This window comes from Nomia melanderi, chromosome 12 (genome assembly GCF_051020985.1).
Source record: "Nomia melanderi isolate GNS246 chromosome 12, iyNomMela1, whole genome shotgun sequence".
NCBI lineage: Eukaryota > Metazoa > Arthropoda > Insecta > Hymenoptera > Halictidae > Nomia > Nomia melanderi.
Window position 1 is genome coordinate 8,052,630 of NC_135010.1, and position 20,644 is coordinate 8,073,273.

The window sequence follows — 20,644 nt, forward strand, 5'->3', positions numbered from 1 at the left end:
CGAGAGCCACGCGGAGAGAGAAGGCTCGATCGAGGGGTTTTCGCTCTCGGTCCCGCGGTGGTGCTCTGCGTTCCCTTTCTTCCTCTTTCTCTGGGCAACCCGCCGACGCTGCCGAGCCCACCGTGGAAATGGTTTAACCCTTTGCGATACGACGACACGTCTTACGGGATTGTTAGCGAGCCCCTAGGTTGCATCGAGGCTGGTGAGACTAAACGCCGTTCTACGGGGTGTACTGTCTAAGATCGGATACTTCGGTGCCTTTATTACGAGGATGCTGGCTCATGAGCGATCCTTGCGGTATTGAAGATCGGGATGCATAAATGGAGTGGATTATTAAATCGCACTTTGGGGTTGGTGGGCTGGAGATATTTCTGTGTTTCTGGGGTTTCGAGAGCTTTGCAAATTATGAAATAAGATTTAGGGGGATTGAAGAACCTTTTGTTTTCATTTGTTGGCAGTTCGTGGGGAGTATTGAGTTTCGTTCGGCTGTGGAGTATTAGTGTTGTGATGTTTGCAAATAATACTTTTCTATAGTTGAGTGTTAAGTAGCCACTGCAGTAAAATGAAGGTTTACGCGTTGCATCGATAGCTGCGATGTACAAACAATCCGATAAAATTGAACATTTGAGAGTCACAAACTAAAAGCAGCAAGTACCTAAGTCTCAAGCACAATCAGACGATGGAGCAAATAAACAGAGATATAAACAGAAAATTGAATACCTAGTTCTAGAAACGGAAAATACTTAAATAACAAGTCTAAACGTATTCGACAGGAATACGAGACAACGAATAATTACGCAGAAAATAACGCGCAAATGAAATTTGAACTCAATGGGCGGGAAAAGGGCTGGTTTCAAACAATAGAGGAGCGAGAGGCAGCGAGTGGGTGTAGTTGAACACGAAATTTCTGGGACAGTTTGCATATTTTCGCGTGACCATGCACGCTTCGCCCTCGCGCCCTCCGTGGGAAGAAACCCGTGGCAACGGGTTATAATTATTAGGACCAATTTGTCCGCCTAATAACACGTCATTATATTATTATAAAGTCGTAAAGATAATCATTCGGCCTAAACCGGCCGGCATCGGCCGGCCTATTGTTTCACGGCCGAAGCTGAACAGCAGTACTATTATTCGGGGCTGATCTTAAAACCTAGGCCGCACACGTAATAGCTTCTGCCCCGATTATCCCCGCTCGCCTCTCGGCCTCGCTCTTCCCTCTCTCGTCGTATTTTAACCCCTTCTGCGCGGCTCGTCCCCCAACTGAAGGTCTTAAATCACGCTTGGGGTGACGAGACCAGTTCGTCATGCCACTGACACCGTCATTCTTCCGTTCGATTTAACTTTCCGCCTCGAAACTCGCCCGCATCTACGGAAATTCGGGATTTCAGCGTTGTTTTTCTTCGTAATAGAAAAATTTCTTGTTTATCGCATGGGCCACGAGGCAGTATAGAACAAAGGATAAGATTTTATTCGTGTTACTACTAATTATTAACTAATTATTATTAGTAACCATTGCTACTAGTAATTGGTAATAATTATTAAAAATTTTTAGTAATGATTTGTATGCGATCTTTCTTTTGCAATTCATGGGACAATTTCAATTTTTATAAAAAGTTTCTTATTTAACAATCGATAAGACTACGACGATACCTTAACAAACACTAATTAAATCAGTACATCCCTCTGCATAGCACAATGAACATAGAATCAGCACAGAACTAGAAATACTACAATCAAACAGATGCAAGAGAATCGAGACGCAAACGAACAATACAGAACCAAGTAACAAGTCCGAGATGAAATAAGAAAACACTAAACAACCGCAACACTTAAAAGAAACAACAGCGAAAGGATCAAAGAAAAATTCCAGCAACCGAAAGACAAGAAACAGATATCGAATCCTTCAAACGAATCGAATTATTATCAATCCAATTATTCCTCAGCGAACCGGGAATACAGAAATCAAAGGCCAGTTGCAGCCGGAGATAGAAGGCCACGCGCCGATTTTTCCGATGGAATTAACGTCCGAATCTAATCGAGGCCTCGCATCGGTGTGTATAAGTGTGATTGATTAAAAATGCGGCCGCGGAACAAAGAAGCCGCACAGAGGAACGCCGTAGAGCGGCTCGGTTTTCTGTTTCACGCGTCTTGTTTGCAATAACACCGGGCCCCGATATCTGTATCGCGTGTTTGGCTTGAACGGCGCTCTAAAAGCCCTGATAAAACCCCGCGGAACAGACCGCAGTTTATTTTAGATTATAACGTTGCGTATCGCGCCGTGTAATCTCGATAAATAGCTCGTTAATTCCGCTTGATCATAATAAGATAACCGCGGATTGGCGGCGCGCCAAAAATTTTAGCATTCCCGGATTCTGGCCGCCCCACGGTTTTTCCCTTTCTTCCGCCGCCGCGAGTCGACGCGTAACGCATTTTTCCGCGCTTTCCAATTTACCGTTACAACTTCCTGTTAATTACATCGCCTCGTTTTTATTGAAACGCTCCGACGTTTAATCTAGAACATAATAGATACCCCTCGCGCGCTCGTATTTTATCTACTCGATAGTTCGATCAATCTTCCGTATTAAAATTTTCCATTCCGATGGGGCGATAAATCCTTGCGACTAGAATTGCTAAAATATTTTCCTTTATTTCGCTGTAAAACTGGACGACGGTCAAATGGATTTTGTTATCTTTGAACGAGAGGAACGGTGCAATCGGCGGTCACCGGTCGTCGCGACGCGTCCGTGCAAAGAGGATACCTTGACAGTTTAATACACACGAAAAAATATTCAGTGATTCTTTAAGATTGAGATTAGGTTGCATCGTTCATTTCCTTTGACCCCGTTTATCGTCTCGAACGTTGTAATTGGTATAATTTACAATGAAATATTGTATCCACGGAATTGAAGCCCGTAAAATGAGTATACTATGTTACGTTCTGGTTTGTACAAGTAAAAATCCCGCTGCAATTCAGACTTTTACTGAAACAAGAAGATTCTAATTTGTCCCATAATTCAAGACACCAAAGCAGTCTCTAGAGTATCAGAAGATCTTGCAGATCCACATTCCAATCACGAACCACGAGCGATCAACAAATCGATGACGGTCTTCGATACATTGAAAATCGCCGATTTCCCGTATCAGTCGCGGGTACAAGGCGCATCATCCCGATGGCGGGTTACTTAACGTGTTTATTTCGGTGTGCTTCTGTAACCCTCGAGGCTTTTTTTACGAGCTAATTCGTGATCTGGATGGTTCCCAAAGGCGAGTAAGTTCTGGTGACTGCGGGCGATACCGGGTACCCGGTATAAGAGGAATGACTAAATGGTCTGACTAACCGGTCAGGTATTCCAAAACCCGGCCTTATTTTCACCGGCTATACAGAAGTGACACGTGAGTGACAAGGAGGGCCAACAGGCAGTTTTTGCGGGTACACGGGGACGCCACCACGAAATTCCAGCCCGGTATTTTAGTGGTTTTCATCGGCGACCGCGCGAGAAACCCCAAGGGACGGTAAACAGATTTTCGCGTTCGGGAACGATAAATTTACCGCCGCTGCGACTTTATTTTAAACGTTCGCCGCTATTCTCACCCCGTTCAGTTCGTCAAGATACGCGCGCGTTTCACCCGCTCTTGGCTGCCCGCGAGCCAGCGAGCGAGCGGCACCCGGTTACAAGCCGGTCAGATAATAAAGACGATCGCAACGGTGTAACTTCGCTTCGCTTGACACCTGAACACTCTGACTGGCCAGTAAACACTCGTTGAAACTTCTGTGCAGTCGAAATAGTTTTCTTAATTTGTTAACTGTGGAATTTAATTTGAAAAATCTCTTGCTCCGCGCGCGATATAATCAAAAAATGAAGTGCTTCTCGAACGCAGGACGAATGCATGTAGGGTATATTTTAACACTAAAACTATCGAGCAATTGGAGTGATTTATTTGCAATTTTTTATAAGACATAGAACAATAGGCTTCTTGAGATTTGTAGGGTTTCTTGGATTTGTATAGAGATCCATAAATTTAATTGACGATCTTTACCAAAGACGTCTTCATAATTTAAATACTTGCAAAATAAAAATTCTCAAGTGGGTCAATTTGAATCGTCCGGTAGCTTTAATGTTAATGAAAAACAAAAGTAGAACAGAGAAGAATTACATGTTTTTGTGAGAAGATAGAGAATTTCTCGCTGAATGAATTAATATCGTTTCAAGATTTAAGATGAGATTCTTCGTGACGATTGCTCCACTGTCTTTCTTAAATTTTATGTATCCAATCAAATTCGTTTCGTTCGATATGTTAATAAGCAGGTGGATGTTTAAGTTTATCTAAAAGACGGTGTCACCAGAATTTGAGTGACGTGGCATTCAACGTGTCCAGCGTCGAGTCCTCTACATACGGCTACGACGAATTCGCGAAGAGCAATATTAACCCTTTGCACTCGAGAGGTTTTCCGCTGGGAATACTCGACATTTTCTGATGAGATGCAAACGACATTTTCTTAAATGAAATTCGCAGGTAAATTGAGGAAAGACACTATTTTATTTTAATATTTCATGTACTGGTGCATTGTAATTGAATATTAAATATTACAGTTTCTCTGTGTAGATAAAAGCTTTTGTTACTAGCAATTGAATGGCAATCATTTAATTTTCATAAACAAATAGAAATAAAGATAGTATTTGATTCGAAGTTCGCTAATAACTCTCCACTAAGAAAATTCAGTAAACGATTAAACCTTCGCAGTCCAAAGTGTTCGTTACTTTCCAGATTGCACATTGCGACGTTATTAAATTCAACTATACAGAAAAACCTCGATTAACCGAGTCCCATTTTCCGTGATCTAGTTCGCTGAAAATCTTAGTCATTCATAAATTCGATAATCCGAATTCTTACATAATAGTTTGAAACATATATAATCAAAACTTGCAAAAACGTTTTGAAAAATTTCTTTTTGATTCTCCATTTATCTTAACACTAGGTTCACTGAACGCGTCAATTTAAGGCATATTGCATTCTATACACATCGTTTGATAAATATTTACGTCGATTTTAATCGATGCAATTACATCGTGTACCCAATTATCTTTTTTCAAACAACTAACTTCCAAAATCGGAATGAATGAATTTTCCTAGAAGCAGTAAAACAAACCGTACAATAATTGTCCGTAAACCTAGTGTTAACTGTTGCCAAATTAAATCGCATAATTGAGGTGCAACTGTACACAGAAACTTAAAGAAGCTTTCATTTCATAATTTTTTGCCAGAAAATAGCTGGCCGCACGCGAAAGTTTTCGAGCAAAATCACCGGCCAGCAAGGTGTTAATTAACAGAGATATCTCCCAACGTTTCGTTCGCCGATGCCCTCCTCGCCCGCTCGAATTCCGCCTCGTCAATTCTCGTTACGAAAATATCTTCCCGCCCCCCCGGAATATGTTCGCTCGCGGCATATTAATACTTTATCTGCGACCATCTTGCGCTCGTTTTCGTTTTGTTATGCGCGTGGAGGTGGGTGAATGTGAATGTTTGATAGAATGATAGCGATTTAGCGAGTTTTGTCCGGAGATGATGGACAAGCCTGGGAAGAATATTTCTTCGTTGAAAGATAAAGTGTTGAGGGAATAGAGTTTCCTGAGTGGAAGCTGCGAATTGATGTTGTTTAGAAGGATTGAACTTTACGATTGTTATTACAATATGCGCTATTTTGTTGTGGAAACACTGTCCGCTACAGTAATGGAACATGATGAATCATCTGACGAATAATTCGAAGCACAACAGTTATCGAGTTTCAAACTGTAAGTTTCTTTTGAAAATTCACAAACCTCGATCATCAATTATAGACAACGCGGTAGCAAGAATTCTAATATAAATCACTCCAAAGAAAACACAATATTACAAATTATTCAAATCCGGACGACATAAAAACATCAGATCATAAAGAATCCCTACATCATTCTCTCCAAAAAATACATTCTCAATCTTCGCGAACGCTTTCAAGAACCGCTATCAAAGAACGTATTCCCAAATACGTGTCCTTTACCGCTGCAATTAATACAATATTCTAATTTCATTAACAAATACCTATTCGACAAGGCGCCAGCCAAGATTCCCTACAATCCCAAAATCGCGTCTCCGTGATGGGCTCGCAGCGAGCGCAGTTACCTTTGACAAGTCGCACAGAAATCTCTAATATATCGCGCTACCCAACAGGGGGTCGTCACAGGTAAGAAGTTTCCGCTTCCAAAATTCCGAAATCCGCGGGACCGAAGCGTGAAAGCGGATCAGAGCGCATCAAGGTTGAAGAGAGCTGTGTGCGTGGATCGCGAAGGGGGCAAGAAACTGTACGAGGGGAAAAGGGCTCGAGAGAAAGAGAGTGTGAGAGAGAGTGAGCAGGGAAAAGGGGAAGACAGAGGGACGACGCGCGAAATCGCTGCTCGCGCGTATTCGGCCGTCTTCGCTCGCTTGATTCGCGCGCGCGTAGCAAAAGCGGAACAGGGAGTGCGACGGAGCGCGCGCGAGCGAGCGAACGCGGAGAGCGAGTGCGAGAGTAGAGGAGAGGAACGGAGTCGGCGGTCGGCCAGTGCGCGAAAAGAATAGCCGGCTGATTCATACGCGAAGTCACGAGCCGTACATCGTACGCAGCCGGCGTACGGCCGTGCAAGCGTAATCGAAAACACACGAGATGCACACGTTTCACGGCGAGCTTCCCTCCCCTTTCATTCCTGCGTCCTACCCCGCCGGTCCTCTCTCGCTCCCGCGGCCCCTCGATCGCCATACGCTTTCCTTCTTCCGCGAACGAGACTTTGAGCAAAATAGGGGATAAAAGTGTATTTTTGGGTTTCTGAGTATGTTGATGTTGGAATGATGTTTGTAAATGTTTTGTGGTGTTGGGGGATTTTGGGGATTTAGCTGAGTGAGTGGAAAGTGATTTGTTGAGGTGCGTTATTTTTGCTGTGGTTATTGGTGGGTTGAGGGTGTTTATGTTGTTTGTAGGTTGCGAGGGGTTTGAGGAGGTTTGGAATGGTTTTTCGGTTTTTTTTTTGTAGGGGTTAGAGGTGGTTTGGTATTTGTTTTGTTTGGGATGTTTGGAGAATTGTTTAGTAGTTGTATAGGATTGATCGGGATTTGGTGGTTTGTGTTGAGATTGGTATTAGTTTGATGGTAGTGGAGTGTGTTGCTTGGAGTTGGAGTTTAATTTCTGTTAGGTTGAACTGTGAATGTTTATAAAAATCTGTAGTTTGATTGGGCAGTTTACGGAAACGGGAATTAATTAAGGCGCAGCTTGCCACGATGTTGACTATAATTAAAAGGCATGTATTTATGCAAATTCGTATCTTTATGGAGTAATTTTTAAAAAGTGGTATTAATTAGGAAGTTCTTGGTTCGAAGAGTTACTCGGCGAAGAATAATACAATATCCGCGTTAATCTCCATAAAAGTTTTTAGTTTGCCGTACTTTGTGTAATTGCATCCGCTATAAATTGTTTAATTCTGCAGTGTAATCAGAACTTTTTTTGTATGTTCTACGATAATTTAGATCGCGGTTAAGATACGGTGTCGGGGAAAATTAAATGTTAATTAAACGTAGACGCAACGCATAAACTCTTCTTACTGCTACTGTAGACGGAATTATTTAACACTAATAGTATCCTCGATAGTGTTATATTAATTTAATTAAAACCGAGCAAACTGCGGATTCAGTATACATTCATCCTTCACGGTGACTTTAAATGCGTGTCCGTACTGAACATCTGTAACTACTTAAAATGGTACTCGGGACAAATGGTCACATTGTGATCAGCTTCTGTCTAGCTTTAGAGCCGTAGAATAAAATGAAAATACTGTTCCATAAACCTCAGCTGTGCGAGGTCCTCAAAGGCGCTAATCCAACTCAAACACATAAACTGAAATAGTTTATGTAATGCCTCACAGTTGTTCCACTAGCGTAAGTGCCAATGAGCTTAAAACAATACTTTGAGGTATCATGTAACCAATGACGGGAGTGAAAATGTGTCGATCCCGCTCCAGAAAACGAATCAAAAATCAAAGAACAAACTTCCTCTTACAAATATCGGATCCGAGAAAATCAAATTTAAACGTTATTCAGGTACGTTTGTTGTTAAATTAGATATCATTCAATATACTTGAACACTACCTATTGCAAGTTTTATAAAAACAAATATTATTTCTACCCCATTCGAAGAGGTGAACGTAATTGAAATATTATTAGAATATTATATGTACATGTTTGCCAATTCGATAGAAAAACAAAGTATTAAGAATAAATCTTCATATAGTTTCAGATACAGCCCAACGATTAAATTCCCAATTAATCATCGAATATAAAACCACCATCTCCATTCCTTCGTACCAATTACACCCTCGTAAAAACAATTAAAAGAGAAACAAAAGTACAATGTCTTGATTGCTAAAGTAGTATTCCAACGCGCAACTTCTGCGTCATGATCAGAAGCCGCGTACGGAGGACACGCAATCCAAGGTAGCATTCGGGGTAGTGAGTAGATCTCGAGCGAGAGTGTCCCCCGTATACGAATAGTTAAAAATAACCTGACCAAGGGTCCTGCGCGGTTCCTGTAAACACTCCCGTGGGGAGAGGCATGGCAAAGGGAGCAAAATAGGTGACGCTGCGCGTATCTGGCACACGAAGGAGCCGCGCTCAATCGGCAAAAGAGAGAGAAAGGTAATTGGAAAAAGGGGATGATCGGGGGAGGGGATTGTAGCGAACGATATCAGTTACTCACGTGCTTCCATAGAGGTGTCTTGGCTGGGTGGTGGTAGCTGCGTGGTGGTCGTAGTCGGCTGCGTCGACGTAGACGAGCCCTTGGTCGGCTGCGCTACGGTGACCTTGACCTGTTCCTCGCTGCTCTCGGCCTCTTCGTCCTCGCTCGCCACCTCCTCCGGGCTCGGGCGTGTCCTTACGCTTCCAGCTCCCGGCTCCTCGTCTTCAGGATGATACGACCACGATGACATCGGCCCGGCGACTGTTGTCGTGGTCCACTCGACGACACCACCACCACCACCACCTATGACCTCACCACCACCGTTACCCGCGTGCCCACCCCCGTTTTTACCCGCGACACCTATTCCTCCGTCTTTCCCTTTCCGTTCGTTTTCCCTCGTTTCCTCGTTCGAGCTGTGTGCCACTTCGTCCTCGAGCAACTGCGACGCAGTTCGGACAACCGGATAGAGTACGGTGCTCCCGTTGATCACCGGCGCCGTCGTAATCGTCGGCGAAGCGCGCCCGTTAGACGGCGACTCCCTCCCGCCGACAGAATCCTCGAGATCCGGGATGGTTGAACTGTCCTTCGTCACGGGCTTAAAGGATCTATCGTGGCCAGTCGCCTGACGTACCCGTTCGCCACCTCCGACGATACCGGACAAGGATTCCTGATGACGTCTCCGTGAGAACGCTGCTCGGAGCCAGTACGGCTCCAGCTCACGGTCTAAGGTTGATCCCCGATCGTCCAGGAGACTAGCCGCGACCTGCTGCTTCGACTCGGTCCACTCGTGAGCCAGACCTCCTCCTCCTCTTCCTCCTGTTCTTGCCTCTTCGCCTGGCGAAGAACGATCCTTCGTCCCGGCGTTATCGGTGCTAGCTGGATCCCGGGGCGACCAATCACCGTCTCGGGCCTCGTGCGCCCCGTGATAATCCAGTTCTACGCTCGATGGATGATGATCCAAGCACGAAGGGTGCCCGGGTAGGTGATCGGGAAACCGGCCAGCGGTCGTTCGCCGGTTGGCCGTGTATAGTGGTGGCGAACGGTCGTCATCCGGCGATCGAGGCAGAAGACGAGGAGGCGTAGCGTCGAGGGACACGTACGTATCGGATACCACCGGCGCAGCCGTCGTCGTGCACGTTTGATTGCCGAGGACACCGACGACGAGAAGAAGCAGGGGCAGACCCACTCCCGCCCCCGTGGTGGCACACGCAACCCTCGGCCTTACCACGAAAACCCGCGAGCCCGTCCAGTCCAGCTGGTTGTAGGCCGACCTTGCCGATGGTAACACGGGATTCGGCCCGTAACCACCAACTCCACCGCGTCCTCTTCCTCGTCCAGCACCGCCAGGTCCGAGTGTCGTCTAACCGGGACCCGGCGCAACGACCCCTCCTCCTCTTCGTCGTCTTCTTCCTGTTCTACATCCAACCAACCGTCGCCGGTCTTCTTTGCCGTGGACGCGGCGGCTCTCATCCACAGACAGATCGGCTGGTACTGCCGTCGGTCGCGATCCTCGTACCCCAGGTACACAGGGCGTGCCTTTTTCTTCTTCCTCTTCGTCGTCGCGACAACCGGCCCGCCGACAACCGGGTTTCGGTCTCGCATTTATCCCGTCGCGCACGCAACGTAACTAACGCGAACGCTCGCGTGATCGACCGTCGACACCGCTGCTACGCGACTCCGTTCCGACATCATCGCGGGCGACGATGACGGTCCCGGACTGGGATCACCGACGACCGGCCCAACCCGGTGAACCGCGTCGCCAACGCCCGACCTCGCATCCTATGCACGACGGTCACCGCCGCGTCTGAGATCCTGTTCACCTGGGCTTCCTCGGGGAGAGACTATGAGCGGTCTGAAACAGAACGATGGCTGCGTTAGGTTGGTTTGAAAGTGTTTGACGGCTGAGCAGAATCGCGAGGGTTACGCGAGTTTTGAAATGTTTCATGCGGGCTTGAATCAACGGGAATTTGGATGCTTGGATAAATATGTTTCGTATCTGTCAGGTAGTTGGTGGTGAAATATTTTGTATTGGTGGATGGAGTCAATGATATCAATCGTCGCAAATATTCAGGCAAATATAAATATAAACATTTGCTGCTTTCTGGTAATTATTCGATCCAGAATTACAAATTAATTTTTATGTCAATATATCGGTGATATTTTTAGCATCTCCGAGTTGTAGTTAATGCAGATGATTTTAGTGCAGCGATAGAATTGGAATATTCGTTTTCAATTCCAGTTTATAACATTCCCAACGAATTCGAACGAAAACTCACTGTACAGTTCAACCTCAGCCCAATCAAAGATTCACTTGAAATATTTCACAAGCCACAGAAGCCTATAAATAAATTTCACACAAATAAAACTCGTCAATTCACATAACTCCAAATTTCCCCATGAACTCCACGAACCTCCCGAACATTGAAGAAACCATTTATCACCGAAAACGGCGTAAAAATCGTTGAAAAACTCATCGAAAAGAGTCTCGAGCCACGCGAAATCGTGGTCGTAAACGAGGGGAAAGGCTGGCGGAGTAAGAGGAACAGTGTTGCGAGTCATGCGCTGTCTTATTCTGGTCCATGTTCTCATGCTTCCTACAACTTCCTAAAATATAAGCCCCCAGGAAATAGTTGGCGAACGGATTTCGAGTGATTCGTTTCGTTCAAACGTTCCTACCCTCTGCCGGCCGCTTTCCGCGGCATTGTGCCCGTCGTTCCTCGGCCGCGTGCATGACAATACCGATATAACGAACTAATGTCCGACGCGGGGAGCGAGGTTGAAAAACTGAAAATGTTGCCCCGCGGAACGCTCTCTCACTCGAGATTTTCGAGTGGCCCTCGGTAACTCGGCTGCGTGGCCCCCGGCGTTGCGTCGGATTTATTATTTATGTCGAGGATCGGCGACCTACGGTTCCCGTTCCCTGTAACCCTTTTATCCCGACGCGCATAACCCTCGGCAGAACGGAACGCGCGCGCACGCACGCCCGCCCGCCTGCCCGCACGCACGCCGAGGAAATAATTATTCCGACTGCACAGACGGCGATACTTGAGATAAACGGCGTGATCGATATCCATCGATGCGGCTGATTAAATGAAAAACAACGATAACGATCCCTATCGCGGACGATACCCGCCTCGATCGAGACGATACCCACTCCAGGTGGAACCATTCGTTGCGCCCAGCGAAACGATACACTGTTACGACCCGAGCAGTTAACGTGCCCCTCGCAATGATAAAGATCGTGCAAATCGATTTATGAAACGATATTACACGGTTTATTGTTCTCGAGAATGGAAAGTAGATTTAACAATGTCGAACGTTTGATAGAATCTTCTTCGCGCAGTATCGATTCTTCTCTATCCCGAAGAAAACTTCTTTCAAAAATATTTCCTTGAAAGATACACTTGTAAGTCAGTGAGATTTAATCGAAATCAACTAAAAAAACTTAGCAGAGGTTTATCAAGAATTTATTTATATTCACTAATACGACGCGTCGTGCTACGGAACTGAACTTTCCTGACAACCTATCAACGAAACAAACCGAGACATCAACTCGATTACCAATCAGCCCCACCGATATTTCCATAAAACCGTTCGTCAACCCCGTCGAGCGCCGCGGCGAATTTGTGCGAGATTTATTCGCGGCGGGCACGGTGGCCACCATTAAGCGCGTCGTCGCGGCGTTGGGAATCGCGAAAATCCTATTTTTATGAACGTTCCTCCGGTCGGGTATGAATAGTTTCTGCCCGCCCCTCTACCGCCCCGCTATAGGCATATTCTACTAGAGAGTAGAGTAAGTACGACGAAACGTTAGAAGGACGGGGTGGAGGGAGGAAGACGTGCCACGAACCAGTCCTGTTTCTACTGTCCGCGGGTAACTCCTAATGCAAAACCCGTGTACCATCGATAGACGGTGCCCGGCAACGGCCGCGACACCCGTGACCGGCCGGATAGGCCGTGTTTTGCGGTGTTTATTCAGCGTGTGCGCCACTATCGAACAGGAAATCACGGACAACGGTAAAGTGGCCGCGCGCCGCACACCGCTCGAACGGGCCGAATATTTGTTTACGCAGAATACGCGAATCCCCGCTAATTATAGTCGGCCGAGTCGAAGGGAGGAAACGGCGAGGACACTATTTTTACGAGTCCCTCCCGCCAGAATATCGTCGAACGTCTGACTCCGTCTGACCGCAACAAAGTCGTCTGACGGGTAAAACGCGTGACGGGTTACGACGTTTTCGACCTTTTTCCTCGCTTTCTTATCGGCACACACGAGCTGTTTATTGCGCGCGTGATATCGCGAGATCAATGGAAGGATTTTTGTTTGAATCCGTTGCCTCGCGGTTTCTTTTGGGACTCTTTAAAACTGTGTTGTTCTTGACATTTAACAGTGCCGGCACTTTGTACGTACTTATTTCTACCGTCAAATGACTGGATATAAAGTAAACGAGTTCGATAAGAAATTACTCTTGGTGGAAATAGAAACGGAAGGAAAGACGAAAATTGAAAAACTGATTAATCGAGCAATATAGGAATTGAAAGTTAGATGAACGAGAGAAAACGAAGAATTTTCGATCGAATTTTGGAAAATTATAGTTTTTATTGTAGATCACGCGGGGAAGGAGCGTTTGATAGATTTTTGTTTGTATTTATTTGCTGAGTTCCGTTTTAAAGGTTCACCGGGAGTTTCGTTTGATTTTATGAGGCGAGTTTTATGTGATTGAAATATTAGGTTTGGATTAATTATTGTGCATGCTGATCGGGGAGATTTAGTTTGAATGTTGAAGTGATACTGAGGGAGATTGCTGTTGCATCGTCAGGCATTGCATCGATCAATTGTAAAATGTGCAATGAGAAGGAGCGGAAGTTAGGGGGTCGTGCTATAGGATGGTTTATGCTTTTGATAGAATACTTCAGAGTAACTGTGTAAAATTTGTAATTGATTAAAGGGTCTAAAATTGCACAAAGAACATATATACAGGTATTGAAATTTTTATGTGTAGAAAATTGAAAACGAAAGATATTGAGTTGATCGAGGAGTATTTTCATATATTTTTTTTAGAGTAGTAAATAAGTCACACTTAATTAATCCTTACGTTCATCGATACTTGATATAAACAAAATTATATTGTCTCAACGATATTAGTAAATTAGAAAGGAAACGGTACCACATCAGAAATATCATTGAGGCCTTTTTATATGTAATCGAATCGGACAGTAAAGAAGGGTTAAAAGTGCACGAGGGTTAAATTACTTTATCATGCTCCTTTTATCAAAACTCATTTCTTAATGAACATTGTATCAAAGCTAATGGAGGAGACGTACTATTACGGACTTTGCAATGCAATTAAACTACAATGCAACTCCAGCTTGCTGAAATAAAGGACAAACCAGGCAGTGTAATAAAAAAAAAACCATCTAAATAAACCTACTGAAGAGAGGAAGTAAAATGAACTATACAATCTTTTATTTTATTTTCTTTCATAAACCTGGAATATTAGGAGTGATCTCGAACTTTTATACAGTAACGTGCGTACAGTACAGCACGGCCATTAAAACCTGGCCGTTAAAATCCAGTGACCACTCGTGCTCACTACTGATATTCCAGAAAGTAGTACTTTATTCGATATATTTTATCATTCTAGAAGATCACATTTAATCTTGGTCAGTAGATATCAACGATAAACATTTCACATACACAGTGGCGTGCAAAAATTTCCAGCCAAACAGGCTCTCCACTCCATACTCGAGGAAAACGATGTACAAATAACCGACATTGATCAAAGACAAAACGACAAGTGGAAAAGAGTCGATGCAACAAATAATTCCCAGGTAGGGACCAGAATAACAAGGAATACAATCCGTATAATCTGTTCAACTAGAAACAATCGCGAGCCACTGCAGGGACAAACATGTTCATCCGAATCGTCGCAACGACTCCAACGATCCCTACAGCAGAAACGCCTCTGTATAAGCTCGCGGTGGCCACCGAAGCGCCATTTAAGGACGCAACACGCCGCGTTCCTCGAAACGGACGCGGCGACGGTGTCGGTGGTCCCCGCGATCGGCCCGTTGGGCGGCAAACTCGAATCCGTGGATCGTGGAAGCATGCTCGTGCGGGGATAATCAACCAACGGAATCGTTAATAGAAGCAGTTCTGCTCGGTACACGTGTGTATCTCATTCAAAAACGACAAATCATAGAAAACCAATCTTCCAGGACGAGTTCAAAGTTTCGCTGTTCTGGATGGGCTAGGTTGGACCAAGTGTAAAGGCCCCTGCGTACATTGAAACACGTTCCGATGTATGTGTCGACTACCAGGTTTCACTATACACGTTGCAAAGTGGTTTAGTATCAGAATCAACTAGACAGACTGGCAAGAATCGGTAGTAAGGATGCAAGACGACGCGAGTTTCATGAAACCCAGGACTCGACGCATGCCTCGCAACATGTTCCAACGTGTGTAGGGGGCTTAAGGTGTGTCAATCGGCGATTTAGCGGCGGGGACGAGGTATCAAGGCAGTGTAGGGGCCCGGGTCGCAATATTTCGCGGCAAGCGAGGTTAGAATACGCGAGAGGAGAGCGCGGCCAGGTTGGCCGGTGTCGCGCGCGCATGTCAGCGAGTGGGAATTCGCTGTTTTCATGAGGAAAAATGTGCGCGGCACGCGTGCTGACGTTCTATTTTCGAATGAAAGGCGCGATCGGGGGACAAGAACGAGAGAGAGAAACATGGTTGCGACCGGGTTCGGGACGAGGACGGTACGACAGAGGGAAAGAGAAAGAGAGAGAGAGAGAGAGAGAGAGAGAGCGAACAGGAGAAGGGACGGAAAGAGAAAGAGAGGGAGAAAGAGAGACAGAGGAAGACAAGCGATAGAACGTGAGCGCGCGCGAGACAAAGACCGGGGCAAGAAGCGAACAAGACGGACGTAGGAACGAAACGTGAGGGAAAAGCGTGGAACAGAAAGCGAGAGAAGCGACGGCACCGAGAGCAACAGCATTGTACAAAAACGAAGACAGATTGCGATGCATCTATATGCGTATATATGCGGGACCGAGGGGGACAGATGGATAGGGAGCGAGAGGCGGTTTTTAGAGAGAACGAGAGAGACGGCAGACGAGAGAAAGAGAGTGAGAGGAATATAGAGAGAAGAGAAGAGAGAGAGAGAGAGAGACAAAGTGTATACAGCTTGAATACACGGGCGGGAGAAGGCGGACAGAAACGGAGCGCGAAGGGGATGAAGGGAGAGAAAAAGAGACGGATAGCTGGTGCCGGCGTGTAGTGTGGACACCGGCGAGGAACTCTGACTCGTCTCGTGCTAGGCGGCCATGCTGGGTCTCTGTTGCGTTCCGAGAATGGGTACCTTTTGCGTGCACGGTGGAAACTCGCGGATCCTCCCCCCTCGCGCGGCGCACCACTCGCGAGAGATCGTCACGCCGCGCTCGTCCGTCGAGCGGTCCCCGATCGGGGAACCCCCCTGGCGTTCGCCGATCGTGGACCGCGGCGGCCGGCGAGAACAGGCGGGATTCGTTGTCAACGAAGAAAAATCGGAGGAAAATCGGAGTGCGAGGGAGAAGAGGGGAACGAAACCGTGAGAGACGTATCGAGAGAGCCGACCGAATGAATAAGAAGGAAAGGGGGCAGGGAGGCGGAAGATTGAAAGAGGTGAGCACAATGCAAAACCGAAGAGAGACAAAGAGTGTAGGAAAACAGAAGAGAGAGACAGAGAGCAGCCAGCGAAGAAGCGTGCGAGAAGAACCAACGAGCGAAACAACAGAACAGAAAAGAAAATAACAGAACAGAACAGAACAGAACAGAACAGAACAGAAAGAAACAGAAAGAAAAGGAGTGAAGCACACGCACCGTGTTGACCACCACGCGTTCGCCGAACGGGATGAAGGGAGGGGGCACCTCTCTGTGTTTCACGGAGCACCGAGCAGCGGTATATACGCAGTACACGTAAAACTAACGCGCGGCAACGACCAACGACCGACCGACCGACCGACCGACCGACCGACCGACCGACCGACCAACCGACCGACCGACCGACCGACCGACCGACCGACCGATCGACCGACCGACCGACCGACCGGACGACACACGCGAGAAGAGAAAGAGAGAGAGAGAAGGAGAGAGAGAGAGAAAGAGCGACGACGACGGAGAGGTGTAACTACACGCGGCCGTCTTCGGTTTCTCTATTCGACCGCGGCCGCCACGCCGTCGTCGATCCGTCCGTCCGTCGTCCTTGTCGTCGTGGTCGTCGTCGTCTTCGTCTTTTCCGGCGGGTGGGTGCCGTGTACCGTCGCGTCCGGTCCAGGAATTTCCTTTCCCGGCATGGAACACCGCGCGCGCCACCGGAGATGCAGCAGCAGTAGCCAGGCCACGCCAACCAGACACGGCGGGAGGGGCCACCACGCGGCCGAAGAAGAAGTGAAACGGATCGAGCGTGAATCGTACAAGCGAACGGACGACCGGACAGCGGAGTGCTCACGAAGCGAGCGAGCCGAAGATCCGTGGAGCAAGCGGTGCTGCCTATCGGATGGCACTGCGTTCAGCGCCGCGGTGCGCGACCCCCGTCGGCCTTCATCGTCGCGCCTCGTCGCGCCTCGTCCCGTCTCGGCGGCACTCGTCGCTTTTCGCCCCTTTCCGTCCCTCGAGTTCTACCGGCGGCGCTCTCCGCCTCTTCCGAACCAAGCCGTGCCACGCCACGCCAAGCCACGCCGAGCCACGTCTCACGCGGCCGCTCCTTCCAACCGTCTGTACTACTACCGTCAGAGACTACTCCGCGCTTCTCTCGCCCCCTTCTCGCTCGCTCCCGCGCTATTCAACTCTATCGCGCGACTCTCTAACCCCTTCTTCCGCGTACAACACCCTCCCTCTGTGTTTCTCTTTCCGCCTTGTTCTTCGTCTTCGTCTCTTCCTTCTTCTCCTTCCTCTCCTTCTTCTTCTTCTTCTTCTCCTGCTACTTCTTCTTCTTCTCTCGCTACCACGCTGCCGCAACCGCCGTCGCGTCTCTTCATCTAGGCCGCCATCGGCACCGTCACCACCACCGACAACGTTACCACTGCCACCGCCGTCGCCGCCGCTGTCCTACGCGCCGCTGATGCTGTCGTCGCCGCACTCGACTGTTCCAGTCATGCCCGACGAGTGACGTCGCGGAAACCGGGTTCACCGGGTTCGTACCTGGTTAATTGTAGTTTTTAGGCAGATCGCGGACTCTGTTTTGTGCCGTGGATTACTTTGATTTAGGGTTCGATTCCCAGTTGCTACGTAGAACTTTGGATACTCGTGGGATGCTGGAGCAGTTTAACCCTTTGCGCACCGAGAGCTTTTCACCGTTTCGTTCCAGCAGGTCCGCGCTGGATTCGCAAGTGCGTACCAGCCGGTCCGCACAGATTTCACCAGTCGCTTATCCGCTTGGTAGCGTTTACTTTGGAAAACATTTATGACCTTACGAACGTAACGTACTTATGAATTAGTAGATATATGAAATAAAATTGTAAAATTTTTTAAACATTAACACAAAGCGATGTCGAGTCACACTCGACATAGGACCGCAAAGGGTTAAATTCCGTTTTGATGAATAGCAGCTTCCAGACAATAAATGTCTTTATATCATTCTAAATGTTATAGAACCGAGAGGTTTTGACCCCTCCACAACTGCCAACGTGAATCCTACCGATTCCCAATCTTGAGGGTTAATCGCCCATTCGAATCAATCTCGATTTAGCACCTACATCAAACCGACGATTTAACATCAATTGTCCAGAAAATTCGACGACGTTCAACCTTCATTTCACCAGTAGATTAATCATCCCCTAACCCAAAAATACCTTCCATCCTAGTATTAGAAGTCCAATCATCCCTTCTTTAAAACATACCACACATTTTTCTCTAACTCTTCAGCGCTCGAAGTGTCAGCCGCAAATCCAAGATCACGCGCACCCCGGAATTGCGGGGTCGGTGTCGATGCACTGACCACGCGGCACGCACCCGCAGACGTCCCGGAGAGAGACGGTCGCTGGCATCGGAGAATCCGGGGTTCTCCGATACGGCCGGACCTATGCATATTTGGCACATCGCTGCGCGGCACGTTCCGTTGAGTCACCCTTACGGTCTCGGGCGCGCGCAGCGGACGTAGTAGTACACATGCCGCGGCCGTGCAACCGAATTTCGATACGGCTGTTTGGCACGTAGACGCGGCTCGTATCGAGTCTGCTTCTGGGTCACGTCGCTTCGCCGCTGATTCCGATAAGCGAATGAAAAAAGGGCGGGGGAGGGGAGGTAACGGGAGAGAGAGCTCGGCGAGAAACGGAGCGTGGGCGAGCTGACGCGCGCGCGCCGGGTCAACAATAATAATTCATTCGAGGGGTTAATCGTGGAGCGCAACGATGACAACGTGCATTCACGGGAACGAGCGCGCGCGCGCCTTTAGAATAGAATCCCAACATTACCCGACGATCCCCCAACCCCTATGGAGGAGTAACGGGTATCGACGTCACGGAGCCCGGTGTCGGTTCCTTATTTAGAAACGGGAACGTCGGTGTGCCCGTTCGACGAAGTCAGTCGACCGGTCTCAATAATTCGCCACATAACGATTTTATGACGCCTCCCTGGTTTTTCTATCGCGGAAAGCTCGACGGGATGCTTGAAATTTTATAAAAGGCTTCGGGAGATCGTACCGCCGTGTATCGATCCCAACCGGGTTACCTGGTACTGACCTGGAACCTTCGGCTCCTCCACGCTCTATCGATACCCGATCCTTCCATTTATACCATCAATACTTGAATGTCGTTAAGATTTAATCAGTCGGTTTGCGAGAGCTTCTCCGGAGTCGATACGCTTAACATGTCTGACGGGTCGGGCAGCTCGGTGTTCGTGGAGGCTAGGCAGTAAATGCGGTATTGTCGATTAGACGACGAAGGTTTTTCAAAGGTAGACCTGGTTGCTACTGAGTTTCGATTGCAGTTTCGGGGGTCTTTCGTAGGGGGTGAATATTTCACATTCCGAAGTTGTTCAATAATCTCGATGATAAGGAAAGTTTCATCAAAATCGTGCCAACTTGGGATTCTTCATTAAATCCAACGTTAGTGGCCAAAGTCCGACAAGTCAGATTTGACTCTTAACACCTCAGGTCAAGACAGGCTCACGCATCGCTGACAACAGTTAACGCATTTCCTCGTAATCATCAGATCCCAATTCATATCACAGAAGTCAAAGTCGTGCCGTAACTCGTATCAGAGGAATTAAAGTGATCGTAAGCGTGTTCGCCGTGCTATGCGATCATAGGCGACCCGCGATCGCGTTCATCAGCGTGGCAGACGCACGGAACGGGTTCAGTGCCGTTACCGACGCAGCTAGTCGGGGCACGGTAAGCCCCGCCAGTCGGAGATAAGGGGTCTTCGATCTCGGCTGAACGCCCGTATCGTTAACGGAACGCTCGCGTAACGAGAAGGATCGACGACGGAGCAGACACGGCCGCTTGTCATCGACCGGGAGCAGCGCACGCCGATCCGAGAACGAACGTCGTCGGCGAAAGGCGAAACGTGTAGGCTGATAGGTGTATATAGATACGTCCCGCGAGACCAGACAAACAGGAGGAGGGGTGGAGGGGCGGAAAGAGCGAGAAAGAGAGAGGCAAGGGAAAGGGGAAAGGGAAGAAAAATGCAAAAATCGCACTTTTACGCGCGCCGCTACGGGCACCGGTATTCCACGGACATACTTGGAACCGGACACCGAGTTCGTGGAATCGGGACGGTCACTCGAGAACTATGCTATTTAAAGAAAGGCACACCGTGGTGTACCCCGTTTACCGTTACCATCAACCTCCGTCGACCTTTTGCCCGTCACTTACGTGGCCGGCATCCTCGTGGCACCATGTTGCAATCGAGCCTCATGGTTAACCCCTG

At 47.7% G+C, this 20,644-nt stretch overlaps 1 protein-coding gene and 1 long non-coding RNA gene across 2 annotated transcripts in view; both read right to left on the bottom strand.

Moving 5' to 3' along the window:
- Window positions 1-10,339, bottom strand: part of LOC116426268 (uncharacterized) — a 194,186-nt gene extending 183,847 nt beyond the window's left edge. Inside the window, exons 1-2 of the mRNA XM_076372797.1 lie at window positions 10,157-10,339; window positions 8,759-10,097 (exon numbers count right to left, since the gene is read on the bottom strand). Of these exons, the coding sequence (XP_076228912.1) occupies window positions 8,759-10,097; window positions 10,157-10,339 (1,522 nt within the window). The remainder of the gene's footprint in view (window positions 1-8,758; window positions 10,098-10,156) is intronic.
- Window positions 10,340-11,309: 970 nt separating this feature from the next.
- On the bottom strand, window positions 11,310-17,776 carry LOC143175119 (uncharacterized). The gene is made up of 2 exons (XR_012999775.1): window positions 17,586-17,776; window positions 11,310-11,341 (listed from the first exon to the last, which is right to left on the bottom strand). It is a non-coding gene; the product is annotated as an uncharacterized LOC143175119 (long non-coding RNA).
- Window positions 17,777-20,644: the final 2,868 nt, after the last annotated feature.